We start from the raw sequence: 14,224 nt of genomic DNA on the forward strand, positions 1-14,224 counted from the left end.
TGCTGTTAAACGTGTCTGTGTGTGTATGAGGGTGTGTTCCATCATAGGTCCCCACAATGCTGTTAAACGTGTCTCTGTGTGTATGTGGGTGTGTTCCATCATAGGTCCCCACAATGCTGTTAAACGTGTCTCTGTGTGTATGTGGGTGTGTTCCATCATAGGTCCCCACAATGCTGTTAAACGTGTCTCTGTGTGTATGTGGGTGTGTTCCATCATAGGTCCCCACAATGCTGTTAAACGTCTCCAGGCCGTACCTGTGGTCTGGAAGTTAATGCGTCTCATCTCCACTGGGTCTGTGGGGTGGTGGGGGGTGATCTCTGCGTTGTTCAGCAGACATTTTGTTCTGGGCTCTGACTCCTTTCGTTTACGGCTTTGGAGGGGGGAGGAAAACAAAGACGTGCAACGTCAACACAAAAACAGCCACCCTTCACAGTCCACACACAACCAAGAAGCGCTCAGTACAGCTGCTACAACTTTGATGGCGAAAGTGAAAAATAAACGAACCCGTCGAGAGGCATACAGTATCTAGCGAACCGTCTTTTCCCCTCCCATTGTTTCACCCCAGACTAATTACACATACATTTTATGCTGAGACAGATTATTTTCTAGCCTAAAAATCACACACACCAATAAAGTACGGCTAAGCCTTACCTGTCAGGTTTGCTGCTTCCCAGAGAAAGAAATGGAGTTTCAAATCGATATATAAAGAGGGGAAACCACAACACAAGGAGAGAGAGAGAGAGACCAGGAGAGAGAGAGAGAGACCATAGAGAGAGAGAGAGACCATAGAGAGAGAGGGAGAGACCAGGGGGAGGAGAGAGAGAGAGAGAGACCAGGAGAGAGAGAGAGAGAGAGAGGGAAAGCAGGAGAGAGAGAGAGAGGGAAAGCAGGAGAGAGGGGGGAGGGAGAGGGGGAAAGCAGGAGAGAGAGGGGGAGGAGGGGGGGAGAGGGGGAAAGCAGGAGAGAGGGGGAGGAGGGGAGAGAGAAATCAAAGCATTTAAAAATTCACAGGGGCTACCGCCTTGCAGCGCTAGATAGATAGAGTTCCTCAGCATTTGGAGGAGCTGGTCGGTCCGTGTGTGTATGAGTATGACTGTGTGTGAGTCTTGGTGAGCTCGGGGGAAGGGGGTCAAGGTGAAGAGCAGGTAGAAATACTAGCCGCCATAGAGAGAGAGAGAGAGAGAGAGAGAGAGAGAGACCATAGAGAGAGAGAGAGAGAGAGAGAGAGAGAGAGAGAGAGAGAGAGAGAGAGAGAGAGAGAGACCATAGAGAGAGAGAGAGAGAGAGAGAGACCATAGAGAGAGAGAGAGAGAGACCAAGAGAGAGAGAGAGAGAGACCAGAGAGAGAGAGAGAGACCAGAGAGAGAGAGACCATAGAGAGAGAGACCATAGAGAGAGAGAGAGACCATAGAGAGAGAGAGAGACCATAGAGAGAGAGAGAGAGACCATAGAGAGAGAGAGAGAGAGAGAGAGAGAGAGAGAGAGAGAGACCAGAGAGAGACCATAGAGAGAGAGACCATAGAGAGGGAGAGAGAGACCATAGAGAGAGAGAGAGAGAGAGAGAGAGAGAGAGAGAGAGTGAGAGCGAGAGAGAGAGAGAGAGACACACACACACTTCCTAAGGGGAGATGTGTAACAGACTGAGTGTCAGCTCGGCCCTGTTTCTCCTATTCCACACGTTGGCCTGCCTATCCTACGTGACTTCAGTCACCCAGCACATAGTTATTGTATACTACTGGTGCTCTCTCAGATAGACAGTGTGTTGCCTACAACACTGTTGAAACAGAAGCAGATACATTTTAACTGTAAGTTAAAATAAGGTTTTAGATATCTCTCATTCAAGTTAAAATATCATCATTGATATTTCCCTGATTTGAGCTCTTTCACTAACTCCTCCAAGTCTCTGATCCCCCAGTCCCTCCCTCCTCCTCCAACATACAGAACAGACTACACAATCCCCTTCAGCCTACATCCCCCAGAATCCCCTACGACGTAACTCACTTCTTGTAGAGGAGGATGGCGATGACGATGCAGATGATGAAGACTACGGCCAGGACGGGCCCCACCACCCAGATGAGGCCGTCCCCACCTGTCTCCATGGGCAGAGGATCAGCCTCAAGCTCTGGGGTCACCACTAAGTCTGTGTATGGGCTGGCCGCAAACATTTTCTACAGAGAGAGAGATAGACATAGGGGTCACCTCTACGCAGACGACACCATTCTGTATACACTTCTTTGGACACTGTGTTAACAAACCTCCAAACGAGCTTCAATGCCATTCAACATTATTTCCGTGGCCTCCAACTGCTCTTAAAACTTCCCAATTTTTGCCTAAATGTCATTCCAAATCTAACTGCCTGTAGCTCAGGCCCTGAAGCAAGGATATGCATATTCTTGGTACCATTTGAAAGGAAACACTTTGAAGTTTGTGGAAATATGACTTGAATGTAGGATAATATAAGACAATAGATCTGGTAGACAAAAATACAAAGAAATGACTAAACGTTATTTTTTTTCTACCACCATCTTTGAAATGCAACAGAAAGGTCCCTGTTCCAGCCATCCATAATTCCGATGGTGTCCACAAGATGGCAGCAAGGTATGTGCAAAGTTTCAGACGGATAACTTGAAGTATGAACAAACTACATGACATTTAGTGTGAAGTCACCCAGGTACATTTGGTCAAATCATGAAAGAGACATTTGCATTCATATTACATTTTTTCTGCAAGAATATCGTCGAATCTGTATACTTGGACTTTGATTGAGCTTTTCTAGTATTAGTAGCCATATTATGATTGAGCTTTTCTAGTATTAGTAGCCATATTATAAATTCAACATTTGCAAAAGAAACAGTTTTCATAACTGAATATTCTTATAATTTTTGTCCAAAAGGAAAAGGCATGCTGTCATACAAGGTTAGTAGCTACATTTTACGACATATCAAGGTTCCGGGTACTCCCGTAAAGCCCAGCTCATTGGATATATAACTAGCTTTGTTTGACCCCAATTGGTGCTTATTTGACAAAGTTAGAGTCGTTCAAGTGAAGACCGCCAGCGTCATTGGCGTGCCATGAAGGTGTCGCTCTCTGACCAAATATGGTGTCCTATAGGATATACTACACCGCTAATGATATAGTGAAGTCTCGTTACATTCTAGGATCTCTGAGGAATACATACCAACGTGATTTGACTGGTTGAAACAACGTTTAGGGTTAGATTTTCACAGATTCCTTTCTTTGCATATTTGAACGAGTGGAAATACAAAATCGATCGTGCATGCTATATGGACCTTTGAGGGATATGAAAAAGGATTTTATCCAACAAAACAACACTTCATGTTATCTCTGGGTCTCTTTGGTTGATAAATCAGAGCAATATTTCAGAATACAAGTACACATTTCACCTTCAGGGGTGAATTTATCAAACCTATCGCAGTGAAAAAGTGTTTTGTTGTTAGCAGCTCTCCTCAAACAATAGCATGGCATTTTCCGGCAGTAAAAGCTCCTGTAAATTGGAGAGTGCAGTTATATTAACAAGAATTTAAGCTTTCAGCCGATATAAGACACTTATATGTACCGACATTTGTTGTTTCTCTAAAATCTGCAATGATGACACAATGCGCTGCATGATTTACAACTGTCCTGTTGACGGGATGCCGATCCCTAAATAAATGCTAGTAAAACTAAATGCATGCTCTTCAACCGATTGCTGCCCGCACCTGCCCGCCCGACTAGCATCACTACTCCGGACAGCTCTGACTTAGAATATGTGGACAACTATAAATACCTAGGTGTCTGGCTAGACTGTAAACTCTCCTTCCAGACTCATATTAAGCATCTCCAATTCAAAATTAAATCTAGAATCGGATTCCTATTTCGCAACAAAGCATCCTTCACTCATGCTGTCAAACATACCCTCGTAAAACTGACTATCCTACAGATCCTTGACTCCGGCGATGTCATTTACAAAATATCCTCCAACACTCTACTCAGCAAATTGGTTGCAGTCTATCACAGTGCCATCTGTTTTGTCACCAAAGCCCCATATACTACCCACCACTGCGAACTGAATGCTCTCGTTGGCTGGTCCTCGCTACATATTCGTTGCCAAACCCACTGGCTCCAGGTCATCTATAAGTCTTTGCTAGGTAAAGCTCCGCCTTATCTCAGCTCACTGGTCACCATAGCTACACCGACCCGTAGCACACACTCCAGCATGTACATTCGTGACACAAATATTAATTTTCACAAAGTCTGCTGCCTCAGTTTGTATGATGGCAATTTGCATATACTCCAGAATGTTATGAAAAGTGATCAGATTAATTGCAATTAATTGCAAAGTCCCTCTTTGCAATGCAAATGAACTGAATCCCCCAAAAACATTTCCACTGCATTTCAGCCTTGCCACAAAAGGACCAGCTGACATCATGTCAGTGATTCTCTCGTTAACACAGGTGTGAGTGTTGATGAGGACAAGGCTGGAGATCACTCTGTCATGCTGATTGAGTTCGAAAAACAGACTCTAAGCTTCGAAAGGAGGGTGGTTCTTGGAATCATTGTTCTTCCTCTGTCAACCATGGTTACCTACAAGGAAACAAGTGCCGTCATCATTGCTTTGGACTGCTGAGGACCGGGGTAAAGTCATTTGCTCAGATGAATCCCCTTTCTGATTGTTTGGAAAAAAGCATGATGGAGCACCTTGCCATAAGACAAAAGTGATAACTAAGTGGCTCGGGGAACAAAACATCAATATTTTGGGTCCATGGCCAGAAAACTCCCCATACCTTCCCATTGAGAACTTGTGGTCAATCCTCAAGAGGCGGGTGGACAAACAAAACCCCACAAATTCTGACAAACTCCAAGCATTGATTATGCAAGAATGGGCCCAGAAGTTAATTGACAGCATGCCAGGGCGGATTGCAGAGGTCTTGAAAAAGAATGGCAACACTGCAAATATTGACTCTTTGCATCAACTTCATGTAATTGTCAATAAAAGCCTTTGACATGTATGAAATGCTTGTAATTATACTTCCATAGTAACATCTGACAAAAATATCTAAAGACACTGAAGCAGCAAATGTTGTGAAAATGTATATTTGTGTCATTCTCAAAACTTTTGGCCACAACTGTATATCTCATTGATCATCCCCAAAGCCAACACCCCTTTGGCCGCCTTTCCCTCCAGTTCTCTGTTGCCAAAGACTGGAACGGATTGCAAAAATCACTGAAGTCGGAGGCTTATATCTCCCTCACTAACTTTAAGCGTCAGCTATCAGGGCAGCTTACCGATCGTCTGAATGTGCTCAGGGCTCAGGGTGTGTCTGAATGTGCTCAGGGTGTGTCTGAATGTGCTCAGGATGTGTCTGAATGTGCTCAGGGTGTGTCTGAATGTGCTCAGAGTGTGTCTGAATGTGCTCAGAGTGTGTCTGAATGTGGTCAGGGTGTGTCTGAATGTGCATGTGTATGACTACACACACACATGCGTGCGCCTCTCGTCACCGGTACTCACCACGGCGGTGGTGTTGAGCTCAGCCAGTAGGAAGAAGACGTATTCCTGCCCGGGCTCCAGAGGTTTACTCTCACAGCTGCTGTGGCGGTGCTCTGTGCCCAGGGTGAACGAGGTGGGGAGCTGCTTGAAGCAGGCTGTGATGTAGGGCTTCTTGCCATCCGCCTGGCTCAGCTGACGCCTGGTGCGACGCTTCGGGGTGATGTCCCTCAGCAGCTGAAGGAGACAGGGAGAGAGGGGTGAGGTGAAGGAGGGATGTAGAGAGAGAGAGGGGGGTGAGGTGAAGGAGGGAAGGAGAGAGAGGGGGGTGAGGTGAAGGAGGAATGGAGAGAGAGAGAGTGTGAGGTGAAGGAGAGATGGAGAGAGAGGGTGAAGTGAAGGAGGAATGGAGATAGAGGGGTGTGATGAAGGAGGGCTAGAGAGAGAGGGGTGAGGAGGTGCGAGAGGATCTGAGTTCTTAGCGTAGCTTTATCTTGGTTTGTTGGTCTGACTGTCAATGTATGTCTGTCTGAATGTCTTTCTGTCAGTCTGAATGTCTAAATGTCTGTCTGAATGTATGTTTGTCTAAATGTCTTTCTGTCAGTCTGAATGCCTAAATGTCTGTCTGAGTGTCTGTCTTAATGTCTGTCTGTCTGAGTGTCTGAATGTCTGTTAGTCTGAATGTCTAAATGTCAGTCTGATTGTCTAAATGTCTGTCTGAATGCATGTCTGTCTGAATGTCTGTCTGTCAGCTTGAATGTCTAAATGTCTGTGTCTGAATGTCTATCTGTCTGTCTGAGTGTATGTCTGAGTGTTTGTATGTCTGAATTTCTAAATGTCTGTCTGTCTGAGTGTCTGTCTGAATGTTTGAATTTCAGTTTGATTGTCTGTCTGAATGTCTGTCTGAGTGTCTGAATGTCTGTCTGTCTGTCTGTCTGTCTGTCTGTCTGTCTGTCTGTCTGTCTGTCTGTCTGTCTGTCTGTCTGTCTGTCTGAGTGTCTGAGTGTCTGTCTGTCTGAGTGTCTGTCTGTCTGACTGTCTGTCTGTCTGTCTGTCTGTCTGTCTGAGTGTCTGTCTGTCTGAGTGCCTGTCTGAATTTCTAAATGTCTGAGTGTCAGTCTGTCTGAGTGTCTGTCTGTCTGAGTGTCTGAATTTCTAAATGTCTGTCTGTCTGAGTGTCTGTCTGTCTGAATTTCTAAATATCTGTTTGTCTGAGTGTCTGTCTGTCTGTCTGAATGTCTGTCTGTCTGTCTGAATGTCTGTCTGAATTTCTAAATGTCTGTCTGGCTGAGTGTCTGTCTGTCTGAATTTCTAAATGTCTGAGTGTCAGTCTGTCTGAGTGTCTGTCTGAATGTCTAAATGTCTGTCTGAGTGTCTGTTTGTCTGAATGTCTGTCAGTCTGAATCTCTAAATGTCTGAGTGTCTGTCAGTCTGAATGTCTAAATATCTGTCTGTCTGAAAGTCTGTCTGTCAGTCTGATTGTCTAAATGTCTGTCTGTCTGAGTGTGTCTGTCTGAGTGTCTGAATGTCTGTCTGTCTGTCTGAATGTCTGTCTGTCTGTCTATCCGTCTGAGAGTCTATCTATCCGTCTGAGTGTCTGTCTATCTGTCTGAGTGTCTGTCTATCCATCTGAGTGTCTGTCTGAGTGTCTGTCTATCTGTCTGAGTGTCTGTCTATCTGTCTGAGAGTCTGTCTATCTGTCTGAGTGTCTGTCTATCTGTCTGAGTGTCTGTCTATCCGTCTGAGTGTCTGTCTGAGTGTCTGTCTATCTGTCTGAGTGTCTGTCTATCCATCTGAGTGTCTGTCTGAGTGTCTGTCTATCTGTCTGAGAGTCTGTCTATCTGTCTGAGTGTCTGTCTATCTGTCTGAGTGTCTGTCTATCCGTCTGAGTGTCTGTCTGTCTGTCTGTCTATCCATCTCTCTAGATTTATGTTCATCTCTTTTTCACCAAGTTGACAGAGAATCTTAACGCATGTTCTTTAACAATGTTGAAAATGGGAAGAGATGGTGGACCCACTGTATCCATCAACAGTATCTACATTCGTCTGCCCATCCGCTTGTATCTTCTATGGAGATAGTTTGTGTAAAAATCTACATGTCAGCTGAAAACTTCCTCAATGGGGTTTTGCAGGTTCCCTCTACGACTTCCGGCGACGACAGAGATGGCCGCCTCGCTTCGCGTTCCTAGGAAACTATGCAGTTTTTTGTTTTTTTACGTGTTATTTCTTACATTAGTACCCCAGGTCATCTTAGGTTTCATTACATACAGTCGAGAAGAACTACTGAATATAAGATCAGCGTCAACTCACCATCAGTATTACCAAGAATATGTTTTTCGCGACGCGGATCCTGTGTTCTGCCTTACAAACAGGACAACGGAGTGGATTCCATGCAGCGACCCAAAAAAACGACTCAGAAAAAGAGGGAAACGAGGCGGTCTTCTGGTCAGACTCCGGAGACGGGCACACCGTGCACCACTCCCTAGCATTCTTCTTGCCAATGTCCAGTCTCTTGACAGCAAGGTTGATGAAATCCGAGCAAGGGTAGCATTCCAGAGGGACATCAGAGACTGTAACGTTCTTTGCTTCACGGAAACATGGCTCACTGGAGAGACGCTATCCGAGGCGGTGCAGCCAACGGGTTTCTCCACACATCGCGCCGACAGAAACAAACATCTTTCTGGTAAGAAGAGGGGCGGGGGCGTATGCCTTATGGCTAACGTGACATGGTGTGATGAAAGAAACATACAGGAACTCAAGTCCTTCTGTTCACCTGATTTAGAATTCCTCACAATCAAATGTAGACCGCATTATCTACCAAGAGAATTCTCTTCGATTATAATCACAGCCGTATATATCCCCCCCCAAGCAGACACATCGATGGCTCTGAACAAACTTTATTTAACTCTCTGCAAGCTGGAAACCATTTATCCGGAGGCTGCATTCATTGTAGCTGGGGATTTTAACAAGGCTAATCTGAAAACAAGACTCCCTAAATTTTATCAGCATATCGATTGCGCAACCAGGGGTGGAAAGACCTTGGATCATTGTTACTCTAACTTCCGCGACGCATATAAGGCCCTGCCCCGCCCCCCTTTCGGAAAAGCTGACCACGACTCCATTTTGTTGATCCCTGCCTACAGACAGAAACTAAAACAAGAGGCTCCCACGCTGAGGTCTGTCCAACGCTGGTCCGACCAAGCTGACTCCACACTCCAAGACTGCTTCCATCACGTGGACTGGGATATGTTTCGTATTGCGTCAGATAACAATATTGACGAATACGCTGATTCGGTGTGCGAGTTCATTAGAACGTGCGTTGAAGATGTCGTTCCCATAGCAACGATTAAAACATTCCCTAACCAGAAACCGTGGATTGATGGCAGCATTCGTGTGAAACCGAAAGCGCGAACCACTGCTTTTAATCAGGACAAGGTGTCTGGTAACATGACCGAATACAAACAGTGCAGCTATTACCTCCGCAAGGCTATCAAACAAGCTAAGCGTCAGTACAGAGACAAAGTAGAATCTCAATTCAACGGCTCAGACACAAGAGGCATGTGGCAGGGTCTACAGTCAATCACGGACTACAGGAAGAAATCCAGCCCAGTCACGGACCAGGATGTCTTGCTCCCAGGCAGACTAAATAACTTTTTTGCCCGCTTTGAGGACAATACAGTGCCACTGACACAGCCTGCAACGAAAACATGCGGTCTCTCCTTCACTGCAGCCGAGGTGAGTAAGACATTTAAACGTGTTAACCCTCGCAAGGCTGCAGGCCCAGACGGCATCCCCAGCCGCGCCCTCAGAGCATGCGCAGACCAGCTGGCCGGTGTGTTTACGGACATATTCAATCAATCCCTATACCAGTCTGCTGTTCCCACATGCTTCAAGAGGGCCACCATTGTTCCTGTTCCCAAGAAAGCTAAGGTAACTGAGCTAAACGACTACCGCCCGTAGCACTCACTTCCGTCATCATGAAGTGCTTTGAGAGACTAGTCAAGGACCATATCACCTCCACCCTACCTGACACCCTAGACCCACTCCAATTTGCTTACCGCCCAAATAGGTCCACAGACGATGCAATCTCAACCACACTGCACACTGCCCTAACCCATCTGGACAAGAGGAATACCTATGTGAGAATGCTGTTCATCGACTACAGCTCGGCATTCAACACCATAGTACCCTCCAAGCTCGTCATCAAGCTCGAGACCCTGGGTCTCGACCCCGCCCTGTGCAACTGGGTACTGGACTTCCTGACGGGCCGCCCCCAGGTGGTGAGGGTAGGCAACAACATCTCCTCCCCGCTGATCCTCAACACTGGGGCCCCACAAAGGGTGCGTTCTGAGCCCTCTCCTGTACTCCCTGTTCACCCATGACTGCGTGGCCACGCACGCCTCCAACTCAATCATCAAGTTTGCGGACGACACAACAGTGGTAGGCTTGATTACCAATAATGACGAGATGGCCTACAGGGAGGAGGTGAGGGCCCTCGGAGTGTGGTGTCAGGAAAATAACCTCACACTCAACGTCAACAAAACTAAGGAGATGATTGTGGACTTCAGGAAACAGCAGAGGGAACACCCCCTATCCACATCGATGGAACAGTAGTGGAGAGGGTAGCAAGTTTTAAGTTCCTCGGCATACACATCACAGACAAACTGAATTGGTCCACTCACATAGACAGCATCGTGAAGAAGGCGCAGCAGCGCCTCTTCAACCTCAGGAGGCTGAAGAAATTCGGCTTGTCACCAAAAGCACTCACAAACTTCTACAGATGCACAATCGAGAGCATCCTGTCGGGCTGTATCACCGCCTGGTACGGCAACTGCTCCACCCTCAACCGTAAGGCTCTCCAGAGGGTAGTGAGGTCTGCACAACGCATCACCGGGACAATGCCCTCCAGGACACCTACACCACCCGATGTTACAGGAAGGCCATAAAGATCATCAAGGACATCAACCACCGAGCCTCTGCCTGTTCACCCCGCTATCATCCAGAAGGTGAGGTCAGTACAGGTGCATCAAAGCTGGGACCGAGAGACTGAAAAACAGCTTCTATCTCAAGGCCATCAGACTGTTAAACAGCCACCACTAACATTGAGTGGCTGCTGCCAACACACTGACACTGACACTGACTCAACTCCAGCCACTTTAATAATGGGAATTGATGGGAAATTATGTAAATATATCACTAGCCACTTTAAACAATGCTACCTTATATAATGTTCCTTACCCTACATTATTCATCTCATGTGCATACGTATATACTGTACTCTATATCATCGACTGTATCCTTATGTAATACATGTATCACTAGCCACTTTAACTATGCCACTTTGTTTACATACTCATCTCATATGTATATACTGTACTCGATACCATCTACTGTATCTTGCCTATGCTGCTCTGTACCATCACTCATTCATATATCCTTATGTACATATTCTTTATCCCCTTACACTGTGTATAAGACAGTAGTTTTGGAATTGTTAGTTAGATTACTTGTTGGTTATTACTGCATTGTCGGAACTAGAAGCACAAGCATTTCGCTACACTCGCATTAACATCTGCTAACCATGTGTATGTGACAAATAAAATTTGATTTGATTTGATTTGAATATGAAGAACTTTTCTGAAGAGGTGGAATGTGGGTAATTCCAAATGGAATAGCTCGTCTGTGATCACAGCTCAAGGTCACACTTAGCAACCAAGGCAGGAAGGAAGGGTGGGAGCATGCATGTCATTTTGGAGGGATGGAGGGAAAGAGGGAACACGCTTGAGGAAAACTACGAGACCCCCTCCGACGTTGCTATGAACATCTCCGTGGGATGAGGAACACTTGGACAGACATGCATGTGGGTGAGCAATGTGTTGTTTTGCGGTCTTTGGTATCTGTAGCTAACAATTCACTTAATGCTAATAACTTTGTGTTCAGATGCATTGTAGCACGAGGCAGCTTGATGTACAAGTACAGCTCCTGCATGGGATTATAATCTATCGCGGGCCACATTTAAATGGGAGTTGGTTCTTACCTCTTCCAAGTCCATTTCGTCTGGGTTCTTGAGATGTCGTGCAGTCCCCAAACCCTTCTTTAGTGGTACCGCCACCACATAGAAGTCCCTGCAACACACACAGACATCACTAACATCAACATCCTCAGAGAACCATAACATTAACTTACAGTACAGGGACTAATGGGCTAGCTTGGGTTTAGCCTGAAAGTGTGTGTGTGTGTGTGTGTGTGTGTGTGTGCGTGTGTGTGTGTGTGTGTGTGCGTGTGTGTGTGTGCGCGCGTGTGTGTGTGTGTGCACGCGCGTGTGTGTTTGTGTGTGTGTGTCTGTGTGAGAGAGATGGTAAGTGACAGTAAGAAGAATGTGAGAGAGAACGTATGAATAATGAAACATCAGAGTGTGAGCAGAAAATAGAGAGAAGGACAGAAGGTTGGCAAGAGAGAGGTCAAGAAAGTAAGGCGTAATGTGGGAGTTTAAGAGAGAGACAGAGAGACAACTACAGTAAGAGAGAGTTGTGGAAATTCAGTACTGAGGGAGACTTGGTCTTGGTCATTTCTTCAAACTATCATCTTTATTTAATATTGATTAATTATTGCAATAATGAAATCGTCAGCCCAACAGTCTTGACTGACTGTTTGGCTGAGAATCTCGCCTTTACAGATGATGCACAATGTTTATATAGCTGACACCAAGATTGCTTAGTCAGTCACTTCTAACCTTCCCATAAGTAAGAGAGAGAGAGAGAGACAGCTACAGTGAGAGAGAGAAAGAAAGCTAGAGTAAGAGAGAGAGAAAGAGAGAGAGAGAGAGAGAAAGAGAGAGAGAAGAGAGAGAGAGAGGAGAGAGAGAAGAGAGAGAGAGAGAGGAGAGGAAGAGACAGAGAGAGAAAGAGAGAGAGAGAGAGACTGCTACAGTAAGAGAGAGAGAGCGAGAGAGAGAGAGAGAGAGAGAGAGAGAGCTACAGTAAGAGAAAGAGAGAGAGAGCTACAGTAAGAGAGAGAGAAAGAGAGCTACAGTAAAGAGAGAGAGAGAGAGAGAGAGAGCTACAGTAAGAGAGAGAGAGAGCTACAGTAGAGAGAGAGAGAGAGCTACAGTAAGAGAGAGAGAGAGAGCTACAGTAAGAGCTAGAGAGAGAGAGAGAGAGACAGCTACAGTAAGAGCTAGAGAGAGAGAGAGAGCTACAGTAAGAGCTAGACAGAGAGAGAGAGAGACAGCTACTGTAAGAGCTAGAGAGAGAGAGAGAGAGAGACAGCTACTGTAAGAGCTAGAGAGAGAGAGAGAGAGAGAGACAGCTACTGTAAGAGCTAGAGAGAGAGAGAGAGAGAGAGAGACAGCTACAGTAAGAGCTAGAGAGAGAGAGAGAGAGAGACAGCTACGGTAAGAGAAAGAGAGAGAGAGAGAGACAGCTACGGTAAGAGAGAGAGAGAGAGACAGCTACGGTAAGAGAGAGAGAGAGAGACAGCTACGGTAAGAGAGAGAGAGAGAGAGACAGCTACGGTAAGAGAGAGAGAGAGAGAGAGACAGCTACGGTAAGAGCTAGAGAGAGAGAGAGAGAGAGACAGCTACTGTAAGAGCTAGAGAGAGAGAGAGAGAGAGAGAGACAGCTACAGTAAGAGCTAGAGAGAGAGAGAAAGAGACAGCTACAGTAAGAGCTAGAGAGAGAGAGAGACAGCTACAGTAAGAGCTAGAGAGAGAGAGAGACAGCTACAGTAAGAGCTAGAGAGAGAGAGAAAGAGACAGCTACAGTAAGAGCTAGAGAGAGAGAGAGACAGCTACAGTAAGAGCTAGAGAGAGAGAGAAAGAGACAGCTACAGTAAGAGCTAGAGAGAGAGAGAGACAGCTACAGTAAGAGCTAGAGAGAGAGAGAGAGAGAGCTACAGTAAGAGAGAGGGAGAGAGAGACGGCTACAGTAAGAGAGAGAGAGAGAGAGAGAGAGAGAGAGAGAGACAGCTACAGTAAGAGCTAGAGAGAGAGAGAGAGAGAGACAGCTACTGTAAGAGCTAGAGAGAGAGAGAGAGAGAGAGAGACAGCTACTGTAAGAGCTAGAGACAGAGAGAGAGAGAGACAGCTACTGTAAGAGCTAGAGACAGAGAGAGAGAGACAGCTACTGTAAGAGCTAGAGAGAGAGAGAGAGAGAGAGAGAGACAGCTACTGTAAGAGCTAGAGACAGAGAGAGAGAGAGACAGCTACTGTAAGAGCTAGAGAGAGAGAGAGAGAGAGACAGCTACTGTAAGAGCTAGAGAGAGAGAGAGAGAGAGAGAGACAGCTACAGTAAGAGCTAGAGAGAGAGAGACAGCTACAGTAAGAGAGAGAGAGAGAGACAGCTACAGTAAGAGCTAAGAGAGACAGCTACAGTAAGAGCTAGAGAGAGAGAGAAAGAGACAGCTACAGTAAGAGCTAGAGAGAGAGAGAGACAGCTACAGTAAGAGCTAGAGAGAGAGACAGCTACAGTAAGAGAGAGAGAGAGACAGCTACAGTAAGAGAGAGAGAGAGAGACAGCTACAGTGAGAGAGAAAGAGAGAGAGAGAGAGACAGCTACAGTGAGAGAGAAAGAGAGAGAGAGAGACCGCCACAGTAAGAGCTAGAGAGAGAGAGCTACAGTAAGAGCTAGAGAGAGAGAGAGAGAGAGAGACCGCTATAGTAAGAGCTAGAGAGAGAGAGAGAGAGACAGCTAAGAGAGAGAGAGAGACAGCTATGGTAAGAGAAAGAGAGAGAGAGAGAGCG

At 46.0% G+C, this 14,224-nt stretch overlaps 1 protein-coding gene across 1 annotated transcript in view; it reads right to left on the bottom strand.

The window, feature by feature from the left end:
- The window catches only part of LOC112237332 (receptor-type tyrosine-protein phosphatase S-like), a 481,675-nt gene that overhangs the window by 97,702 nt on the left and 369,749 nt on the right, over nt 1–14,224 (bottom strand). Inside the window, 5 exon segments of the mRNA XM_042322948.1 lie at nt 255–370; nt 652–666; nt 2,002–2,168; nt 5,510–5,722; nt 11,522–11,609. Of these exon segments, the coding sequence (XP_042178882.1) occupies nt 255–370; nt 652–666; nt 2,002–2,168; nt 5,510–5,722; nt 11,522–11,609 (599 nt within the window).

Source organism: Oncorhynchus tshawytscha, linkage group LG06 (assembly GCF_018296145.1).
Source record: "Oncorhynchus tshawytscha isolate Ot180627B linkage group LG06, Otsh_v2.0, whole genome shotgun sequence".
NCBI lineage: Eukaryota > Metazoa > Chordata > Actinopteri > Salmoniformes > Salmonidae > Oncorhynchus > Oncorhynchus tshawytscha.